Source organism: Euprymna scolopes, chromosome 3 (genome assembly GCF_053919585.1).
Source record: "Euprymna scolopes isolate OS-2025 chromosome 3, ASM5391958v1, whole genome shotgun sequence".
Classification (NCBI taxonomy): domain Eukaryota; kingdom Metazoa; phylum Mollusca; class Cephalopoda; order Sepiida; family Sepiolidae; genus Euprymna; species Euprymna scolopes.
The window spans coordinates 167340908-167352490 of record NC_136484.1 but is presented as its reverse complement, the minus strand read 5'-3'; the positions used below and the strand labels follow the sequence as shown (position 1 = coordinate 167352490).

At 35.2% G+C, this 11583-nt stretch overlaps 1 protein-coding gene across 2 annotated transcripts in view; it reads right to left on the bottom strand.

Annotated features, from left to right (window-relative positions):
- The window catches only part of LOC145260239 (organic cation transporter protein-like), a 77070-nt gene that overhangs the window by 735 nt on the left and 64752 nt on the right, over nt 1-11583 (bottom strand). For both annotated transcript variants that reach the window (XM_080118072.1, XM_080118067.1), the window contains 2 exons: nt 7958-8172; nt 3421-3529 (listed from right to left, as the gene is read on the bottom strand). In XM_080118072.1, coding sequence (XP_079974198.1) covers nt 3421-3529; nt 7958-8172 — 324 coding nt within the window. The remainder of the gene's footprint in view (nt 1-3420; nt 3530-7957; nt 8173-11583) is intronic.

Here is an 11583-nt window from a genome sequence, read left to right as displayed (position 1 = left end):
TTCCTCGATGGGACAGAGGCTGAAGCTTAGATGACCTTAAAATGACCGGAGATATATTAGTAAAAATAATCACCTGTCCTTGAAGTGTCATATGATTTCAGAAACATATGACCCCATCACTTCCATCTTGTACATTTATAAATAGAAGCAAGAAGTTTTAACTCTTGTTTTTTTTTTATAAAGTTATTAAAATATATGACCCTGAGCTAAACATGAAACAAAGAAGGGCTACTTCAAAGTAACAGAGGATTTACATATATTAGGTTGGTAAAAAAAAAAAAAAAGTGCGACAGAAAGAATCATGACCAAAAACTGTGCATATAAGATTCTATGTAAATGTGGAAAACTATACAAAGGTGAGACATGTCATCCACTAAATTATGGTTAGAAGAACATCGAAATTTGGAGAGATTGAAGTTGGGGTTGGTTGACCTAATAAAACCATTTACCATTATGGGACGAAGTAAAAATTATAGACAGAGAAGAACAGTGGAGAGTGACAACTCAAGGAAGCAGCACATATGCTGGGTGACGATCAACTACTAAATATAATATGAAATTTAACACATTAATCTATATATCTGTGAAAGTGTCTGTGTGTGTACATTTTCTTACCAAACTACTCTGTCAATTTTCAGTCTATAGATTCGAGTCGAGATTTGACATAAGGGGTATTGAGATTTGGGAAAATCTTTTTAATTGGTTTTCGGCTAGAGATTTGGCTGTCAAGGGGTCAAAGTTCAATGATTTGACCTTCAAAAACTTCATCAAACTCCTCTGCTAAGTGTGTGTCTAAACACTTGAAATTTTAGATGTAGGTCCTTGACATGGATCAAACTTTTGAACTTGATTTGAGCCCAAAACAATAAATGTTAAGGGGTCACAATTGGGGTCAAAGTTTAAAAAATTTTGACCTATCAGCCAATTTTTGGTCTAAACATTTGAAATTTTATACAAAGTGTATTCAGGCAAGCTTTTTAATCAGTTTTTGGCTGAAAATTTAGCTACTAAGGGGTCAAAGTTGAAGTTGCAGTCTCTAGCAAACTATTCAGCCAATTTTGGGTCTAAACATTTGAAATTTTATATAAAGGGTATTCAGACATACAGCAAGCTTTTTAATCAGTTTTTGGGCGAAAATGTGGCTGCTAAGATGTCAAAGTTGAAAGAGTTGACCTCTGCAGATAATACCAAACTCCTTTGCCAATTTTGTGTCTAAACACTTGAAATTTTAGATCTAGGTTACCTGGATGTGAATCAAACTTTTTATTATATATATATATATATATATATATATATATATATATATATATATATATATATTAAAAAGTTTGATTCATATCCAAGTAACCTAGATATTTTTTTATTTTTAGAGACTTACGTGTGAAGTGGAATGTGGGGCTATATTTTAGAGCTGCATACCGTCCAAGTGGAAATGGAATTATAGAGAGGCACCATCGCACTATAAAAGCTGTGGTATCAAGAAACCAGATTTCGCCCCAAGGAGCAGTTTTTTGGTACAATATGACGCTGAAGGCTGGTTGAAAATTCAGTGCCGCACCGGTCTATTTTCTCTTATAAATGGCAACATCCATTGACTGTAACACAGAGAGAAGAACAGGCCTGCATGGACATCACAGTTGGTGAAGAGGTGTGGGTGAAACCACCCAATTCTCGTTGCATGACTCGCTGGGGAAAAGGTACAGTGACTTAAGTACTCTCCAAAAACAAGGTAGCGATTAACGGAATGCCTCGTCACATTTTAGATATACGGAGAGTCTCCTTGCCATCAGAGGAAGAGGAGGTTGATGCTGATGTTGAAGTGTCTGAAGAAGAGCCTCTTCGACGATCGCACTGTGAACGAAGACGCCCAGTGTGGATGGCGGACTAGTATACTAATTATTGATCTTAGAGATCAAGGGGGCGTGTGGTTAAAAGTAAAGAACCTTACCTCGTGCGGTCAGTGTGGAAAGTGCAATGAGAAGAGAACAGTTGGATTTTGGAGTTGAGTTGAGTTCAAATTTAACATCAGTCTAAACATTTGAAATTTTATATAAAGTGTATTCAGATATGCAGCAAGCTTTTTAATCAGTTTTTGGGCGAAAATGTGGCTGCTAAGATGTCAAAGTTGAAGAGTTGATCTCCTTTGCCAATTTTGTGTCTAAACACTTGAAATTTTAGATCTAGATTACCTGGATGGGAATCAAACGTTTTATATATATATATATATATATATATATATATATTATATATACACACACACACACACACATATGCATGCACATAAACATAGGGCCCGAGCAAAGCTGGGCAAACTGCTAGTTATAAATAAATAATAGATAATATATAGATAGATAGTAATGCAGGAGGTAGTAAAAATTATTATATATATTAAATGCATATAGTAATAATATGTATTGATATTTATATCTAGAAATAAAAACTGATTTAAGGCCAACATTCATACTTCAAATGTCTTAGAAGGATCCATAGCACAGTGGATAAAGTACTTGGTGAAATTCAGTTGTAAAAGATACATTCCTGGAGATTTAAATTCTCAGTGCAGGTGACCCAAAATACAATTGCAAATTACTTAATACTTTTACCTAGTCATGGCTGATGGAACAAGAGCATACTAAATTCATGGATTAAATAAAGGGATCCATTTGAAATTCTGTGCCAATTCCAGAGTTTGACAAGATACACCTAAAGAAGGTTGGAGGTTATACACACCGAAATATTGTACAAATACTACTCACGATGAGAACAATAGTCCAAAGAATTTAAATAATACAAGTAACTGATTTTTTTTTTTACCTCACGCTGATTCAAATTGTGTGTATGTTTTTGTCTTAAGAGAGGAATGGGCTGAGCAAAGACGAAATTGAGGAGGAGAAAAGAGAAAGGAATAGAAGTTATGTTACACTTTTGCTCCGGGCAATATTGGGTAGCCTTGTGTGTGTGTGTGTGTGTGTGTGTATCCAGCTAAAAGTCAAAAACTACATAAGACACACCCACAAAGCTGATATATTCTTTTTGAGTACTGCCTTGAACAGAACATGGACACTTATTTTATAATATTCATTTCATTTTTTTGTGGATTTAATAGAAACAAAATTAATCAGTAGGGAGGGGCACATTTAGATTTTTTTTTTTTTTTGCTTGATCGATCAACCATTGGTATGAAATGATACTTATGGTGGAAGGAGTCGAGAGAAAAGTATATATTAAAATGTCTTCTTTTTCCTTATGAAATAACGCATTGATTTTAACTCCAAAACATTCCTTATTTAATAATATTAAAAAACAAAAAATCAACATAGAACTATTTTCATCAGGTTTCATTCTCTGAAGCTAATCTAACTGATTACCATGAAAGCTACAACTTCAATCTATGATTTACAAGTGAATAATTTTACTTACCTTGCAAGTGTGGGGAAAACCTCTGCAGCAACCAGATATATTCCTCCATAAGCTGCTGTGCTCCCAAATTTTCCCAATAAAGCCATGAGCAGTGGGATCCAAGAAGGGTCTTAAAAGAAATATCAAAATCGTTATCTTTATAAAGTAAGCAATGTTTATAAAGTTGAACATATAGAATTCACCCCTAAAGTAAATAATCAATAATTATGAATTTTGCAACATAGATGCTTGGCGTAAGGGACTCAAATATGAGTTCAATTTAATTTTATGCAATTTTAGGTGAAATCCCATTATGTAAATTCAAACATTTAAAATTTTAGCAATGTCAATTGTAAATGTGCACTGGGTAGCATGTTTAGTGGGTTGCATATTTGCGGTGCAAGTGAATAATAGATTTTTTGGTGCCGTAAACATGTACCTAGCTGCATGTTTTATAGATGCATACGGATGACATGGTGCAGGTGATAGATGCTCATAAAAAGAGGAAGGAGCACAAAAAATGAAAACATCTCGAGTTTAAGCCTGATCACCTAAGAGATTTTTTCTTTGAATCTCATTTAACAGGGGATCATGCTGAGACCGACCCATGTGAGAAAAGTAATGTGTAGGATTATTTGCAGATAAGCCTTTCGAATGGAGACTGCCTAACCGTTATCTCCAGTGAATATCCTGAGTAATCAGTTTTTGGGTGGTCAAATGGTAACCATTGTCAAAGGCCAGAATCTAAGATTTCAGATCAAGGTTGGAGATGGAAAGAGGAAGCAATTAGAATCATCCATCCGGATAGGACAAACACAGTTGAAATTAAAGCTAGTTTTCAGTAATTCTTGGAGACAGAGGGTCTGTTGTGTCCAGTTTTAGTTGCCGAGATGAAATGCCTAGTTCACCTAAAGCAAAACAAATATCACTTTTACCCCCCCACCTAAACATTTGTCATTTGTTTATAAACTGGATTTAAGGTTTTACTTCAGATGAGAATTCTTTGTAGCATGAACTTTGCACAATCCCAACCTGTGCAGTGAATACATGCATGCATATTCGTAGCGGGTGAAAGATGTTTGACCAAGAATAGAGAGATCACAAAAGACATTTGAAAATACCTCCGATTTTGCATTTGGCCAACAAGAGTTTGATTTATCTTTAATAAAAAAGCATGTCATTAAATCGAGATTCCCTGCTGTGATTATAAACCACTTGAGTTTTGCCAAAATATAATGGTGAAGACCCTCTTGAAATTGAGTCTATGATGTTTGTAAATAAGATTAGCCATTATTTGTGTGTCTGAATGGGGATGACATAGAAAAAGATTGGAATCAAAGATTTTCAGTCAAAAGTACACATTTTCCAGCCAATGGGCAAACAATGGCAGTCTGAATGAGATGATTTATTTTGTTTGTCTTTGGACTGATCGTCAGTTGGATCTGCGTGTCTCTCCAGAAAAAAATGAGCTCTGGGACTTGTGTTTTGATTTGGTTGGGCAATAATCTCATTTGGCAAGTCTGTTGTGCAGAAATGGGTACCAGTAAAATTTCCCAAAAATAAACCTCTGTTATTTGTTTTTAATCTGTTTTTATTTGAAGAGAGAATTCTTTTGTTGTCAGTGCAATTCACATTAAAATTAAGCAACGACCTTGAACTGGCACAGTGAGTTAATTATCACGACCTGTGCAATGAACGCAGTCATATGTTCATAGTATTAATTATCAATTTATAAAATTTCCTCAAATTTCAGTTTCTATCAAGTACGGGGTGCCCGATTTTTATGGTTCTCATGGGGAGACAAGAAGAATTGAAATATTGTTATTAAAATATGGTGAAAAATGTGGCCTCTCATTCAGCTAGGGTTAAAAGCTTGATGAGAAAGAGCGATGGCTGCTGGGCCACAGGTCAGATCAATTTCAGCTGACACCAGCTTTGTTCAACAAACTTGATAACAGTATCTCTTTGTTTTTAATATGTATCCACCTTTTCTTGCTCTCAATTTTCTTTGGAGAGAATTAATGATGCCAAAAGCCTCATCTAGACTATGGATGAGTATAATTCCTTAATTGCAGGGAAGGTGTCTATCATTTAGCCTCCAGGGAGTTGCTGTGCTGTGCCAAGAAGATAACAGCCCTTTGAGAAACATCCCCACGTTGCAGACCAACCAAGTTATTCTCTCTGGCATATGTCACAGTTTTAATTATCAATACAAGTGATGCTAGGATATAATTACAAATTAAGATTAACCAGATCATGGTTGATTGCATGAGAAGTTAGCCCCATGGATTAAATAAAGGGTTCATTTAAAATTTCATGCAGATTCTCAGGTTCAACGAGACTCATCTTAAGAAGGCCATAGATTATATTGGCCGAAATGTTGTGAGGCACAGTAGTGCGAATTATCTAATGATTTGATTTGATGTAGTCACATGATTTAGTCATATAATAAGACATTATTGCACTTAGACATATACAAATTATTGTTAACATGGTAAAGTCCAAAAGTGAAGAAAATAATGACACCAGCCCCACAATGTTTAGGATTTTGTTTTTTCTGAAAAAAAAAAAAAATTAGAGTCTTCACAATTTTTTTTTTTTTTTTTGTAGGGGTAATCTCCATTGGTCTCAGATGTATTGGGGGGGGGGGGGCGTGTCCTTGGTATTTTTTAATTTTCTAATAAATTTTGTAGAAATGATTGCTTTATTTGTTCATTTTGTGTTATTCTCCATAAAAGCTATTCAGATTTTCTTGGAAATGCATCCATTTGCAACAGTTTTTCAGTTAAGATTTTTGTTTTGCTGTTTTCTTTGTCAGATTTCTCTTTTGAGCTACACCGACATATGATACCTTTGTCACATGAAAAAAAGAATACATTTCTTTTTGTTTCAATTCATTTGACAAAAAATGAAACAAACATTTTTCAGTTGCCATGTATGGAAAGCGTGGTAGGAATTTACATATAAAAGGATACAACAGCCGAACACCTGTCCAATTTCACCTTAAACTGCAGATTCATTGATAAATTTACTACATCTCTCAGAAGTTTATTTCATGGTTGGGAGATTCTGATCAAAAAGCCAACCCATCTCAAGTTCCATGAAAATCAATGACAGTTTCTGATAATGTCCACACAGACCTTTTTCTGATGCAGGAATGAATAATTTATGAAGAAAAAGTGGAAGAAATGTTTCAAGAGTGAGTTTGCAGAATGAGTGTCGAATGAGAAACACAGTGTGTCTCACTTTGTTTGCAGCCTGAATGTAAGTTTGAAGAATGGGTCAACCAGAAGGCCAAGATATTTTATCTCATTTGCACTGCTTGAGCAGAGCCATGTCACTACCAAAAGTAGTAACAGAGTCAGAAGAATAACCCACTACAATAAGTCAGTATTTATCGGCATTGAGGTATAAATCCCATTTGAATGAACTATTTCTTTTTATCTTATGTACATTTTTTGAAAATGCACATTTTTTTGAAAACGCAGGATAATTCTCACAGTGATTTACATATCTTTTTTTGGCATTTATCCAGTATGGAACTGGTGCTACCGACTGCCTAGTCTAAATGCACGAAACACTGATGTTATTGTTTTGTCCTTTGTAAAACCCAATCATGTTCTGCAAAGCCAAAAAGACAAACAAAACATTTCCTCTACAAAACAACCAAACCAATCACTATGAATAAATATTTGAAGATATAAAGCATTCGAAGCATAAATCTTTTACCAAAATGACTGGATATGATATCAAATAACCTGAAACGGTTGATATGCCATAAGACAAAACAACCAAACCGTTTTCAGTATGGGATGCATATTTTTACCCAATCACAACATGATTAAATGTGAAGATTGAATGGATAAAAACTTTAAAATATCCGTTCATCAATTTAATAAAGTGTTACACATTAGAGGCCCTATGTCAGTAGAGATTAAGTTTGCTAATGTGAATTTTGACAAAGGTCACATTGAGTGCATAATAAGCCAGATCTGTAAAATATACATCATTGTCAAGGTTGAATAAAAGATCCATAAGGAGGAGGAAGAGGTCAAATGTTGTAGACAAAAGAGAATCAAACAATGACGAATGATGTCATATTTTTCAAGTAAGAGAAAACTAAGGTTTTCAGATCGGTGCTCTCTAGGGAAGTCATCTGAATGAGAAACAACTCATACTGTAGAAAACTGTAATCTAAGGCAAATCTTACTTTGATGTCTGTTCATCTGCATCACTAATTTCATTAATTTAGAAAGTTTAAGAAGTAAATAACTGGATAAGATAACATTAGTTTCTCTCACTCTCCGTAATAAATTTACTCCAAATAAAATCTTGAAGAAAACTCAACAAACGTCGCCTTGTGCCATGCATAAAAAGTTTTAGTTAAACAGATGAGACGCGCCACATGAAACACGGTAAAGAGAAACAGCGACAGGCAAGGCAATAAAAGACCCCACATAAACACACACATTTAGGTATAAAGAACTTGGATTTTATTTTATTGTTGAAAATATTACAAAAGAAATGGAAATGGAAAGAAAAACGATGCAAGACTTACTTTGCGGTAGAAAATTTGTGATGAGACAGTTGATTCCACCAAACACCATGTAAAAGCAGATAGGAAAACGTCTTCCAAAATATTTGAATGTTAAAATGCACATTGCATTTGCTGGGATTTCTATGGCAGCCATTGCCACAAAATTCAAATATGGGTTGCCAGCCATGTTCACTGCATTTAGAGTTATGCCATAGTATAACATACTGTTAACTAACCTGAGAAAAAGTAAAAAAACAAAAAAGGAAATTTTTTTATATATATTTTATATATTTGAAAAGTTGTATGAATGCCAGGAGCATCGGTGAAAGATAATTTCAAGCTAACAATTTTTGGCTAGGAACAAAGTGTAGTACCTGTTCTGATACTAAACTTCACCTTTTCTGTCTTTGGTCAGTGGAGGAGAAATCCTTCATGACAGAGACAATTTTTATTTTTGATCCTATCCAGAGTGCCCCTTTTTGGGGAGCTGGATTTTCCCCACATTAAAAACCGACCTTGTGTCTAACTTTGCCCTCATGGGGAGGTAAGTAAATAGGAACATGTGTGTATGTCATGTGACTGAATTGCCAAGTGATTCCTACAAATGCTAAAAAGCAAATGGCTCTAATTACCACACTCTCTTTCTTTCTTTGCTTTGTTAGAATTCGCTTTCTTCTTCACTTCCAAAAGCAAGCAAGTTTTCATAGGAGCATTCTAACTTAAAGTATTCTCAACCAATGAAAACTGTTTCAAACACCAAAAAATAGCATATCTATGTAAAAGGCCCGAAAAAAATCCCTCTTAAAATTTTCAGAGAGGCAGAACTTCTAGATGATATGCAGTCTGTAAGGGACATCCAAAATCTTTGCAGATTTTTATGTCTTTCTCCTCACTGGATATTGTTGCTAATGTGTATAAATTCTAGCACGAGAGAAAGTATCACTTTATGAAATGTACACAACAATGTTACGAGTTGCATTAGACATGATTAGCTAGAGGAAACAGCCATGACTTTAAAAGACATCCAGTCATGAAGCCCCATTTGGGGCTGTGGGGAATGTGGATTCACCCCCTAGTTATCATTGCTTCCAAGTCCACTTTGGCCAAAAGTGATAATATCTGTTAGGGCATATGGTGCTACCAGATCAGGTTGCCTAAAGATATTGGCTTCCTGACCAAATACGCATCAAACATTACAAGTGACTAAGGACCACCTGTGAATTTAATATTCCCTTGGCACTTCCGCCTTCAGAGGAAGCCAGTTCAACCTGGCTAGGGTGAATGCCATATAACAATAACAAAAAACAAACACTCAACCAATAAATGGTTATAAGGACATCTTCCTATCTCGGTCTTGCTAAGAGAGTGAAGGCTTTGGTTTGCTAATCACTGATTGAAGTTTCTCTTATTTTTTATACTAAGGAGTCACCACTTATGAAGACCCAAAAGCGACTTGAGGATAAAGGTTGATGAGTGTCAGGTGGATGGGGAGACAACACCGTAATGATTGGGAATGATAATTTAAATTAGGTAGAATTAAGTCAGATATCAGCTTATAAAAAGCATTGTATGATAAAGATTGGTTAGAAAACTTCATCACATATATTGATCAACTTGTAGGAGATGTTGGATTCCACCTGAAAGACCTTCTGACAGAGATTGACTTGATTGAATGAAATAACCAAGTTTTTAAAGACAAGATATAAATGATTAAAAAAAAAGCAGCTGTTTTCGTTCTAAGCGTTTTAACAATAATAATAATAATATGAAACATGAACATGTCAGTCGTGAGACTACATACCTACTACATGACAACATAAGGATGGGCTAAAATCTTATCTAGGTCACACTTGTCCATGTCGTATGAAGTGTTCTAAAGTTATGCCATGGAAATAATGACTCAAAAACTGATCGGACAGAAATGTTGCATAATGATTACCATCATCAAAGAGCACGTTAAAATTTTGGTATTTAGCAGAGAAGAAGCCAACAAATGAAAAAAAGGTAAAAAAAATTTAAATATACAACAAATAAATGTTACCAAAGGCAAGATAATTCTAAGGCCATCTAAAGTCTGGCATGAAGGGCTCTAATGAAAATTAAATTCTATGGTAAAATTGGACATATACTAAATATAATTAGATCCTTCTTAGACACTAGGACCATCCAGGTTGTCATTAATGGACAAAAATCCAAGCAGCATAACATTAATGCAGAGTGCCTCAGTAGTTGATCCTTGGACCACTATTATTTCTGATAATCATATCTGACCTCCCTGATAATATTAGTTTGGTTGTTTTGTTTTACGGCATATTAACCCTTTTCAGGTTATTTAATGCTGAACCTAGTTATTTTGGAAATAGTATTCATGTTTCATCAAGCTTTTTGTTTCTTCAATCGCTAGTTTGTTGTGTTTGATTGTTTTATAGTGGATTTTATCGTTTTTATTTCCTGCCCCGCAGAACATGAATGGGTTCTGCAATGTGAGAGGGAAAAGGGTTGCAGTATTAATGTTTGGGACATTTTAAGTTCGGACACCAGTCAAGAAATGGCGGGAGATAAAGAGAAAGGGGAAGAAAGAAAAGGTTGTTTTTGTTTTTGGTTTTGCAGAACATAATTAAGTTTTGCAAAAGGAAGTAGAAAAACAAAAAGCATCAATATTATATATCAATATTAGGGACATTGCATCTCAAGAAGTCAATATCTTCCGATAGCCTGATCTGGTAGCACCAGGATAATATTGTGTCTGAGATGGGAATATTTGCTAATGATACAATGCTCTATAATATGCATGAGGGAAGAATGGCAGAATCATTAGAAAATGACCTCCAGACCATAGCGGAATGGGGCGGCAAATGGATGGTAACATTTAATGCTAGCAAGACGAAGCTACTCTCGTTTTACAATTACAAGACGCCTCTCCAACCGCCTACATCCATGACAAGTAATACCCTACCTGAGAATTTTTCCTTCAAACTTCTTGGCCTAACATTTGTTGGTAATATGAACTGGAACAACTACATTGAGGACATTGCAAAAATTGCTGCAAAGAAGGTGGATTCCCTCTATCGAGCTAGAAGACTACTCACACCTGAGAGTATTGTGTATTTCTACAAGGCCACCATTTACCCATGCATGGAGTATTGTTGCCACATCAGGGCTGATGCATCTACCACTAGTCTCACCCTCTGGGATAGGGGCCAAAAGAGTTTTCAATCAAATAGGTCCTACTTTGTCAACTAAGCTTCAAGCCCTGTCCCATTGCTGCAATGCTGCCTGTTTTACAAATATTTTAATGGCATGTGCTCTGATGAACTCATTGCACTTGTACCCCCTCGACATACAACAAACTCACTTAGCAATAAAATCTCACCCCTTCACTGTTGAGGTCCCTAAATGCCAGAAAGCTTTCTACTCTAATAGTTTCTTCCTGCGAACATCTAGACTTTGGATTTCCCTTCCTGCTACTCGCTTTCCTGGCTGTTCCGATATGCAGAAATTTAAATGTAATGTAAACCAACATCTTGTTAATTTTTCCTAGGCATGGTCCTAAATAGTAACCCGTTACATCCAATTGGCAATATGCCTTGTTAGGGGTGAACGTGAGTAAAATAAAAGTTTCCTACCTGGATATGTATTATGTGTTT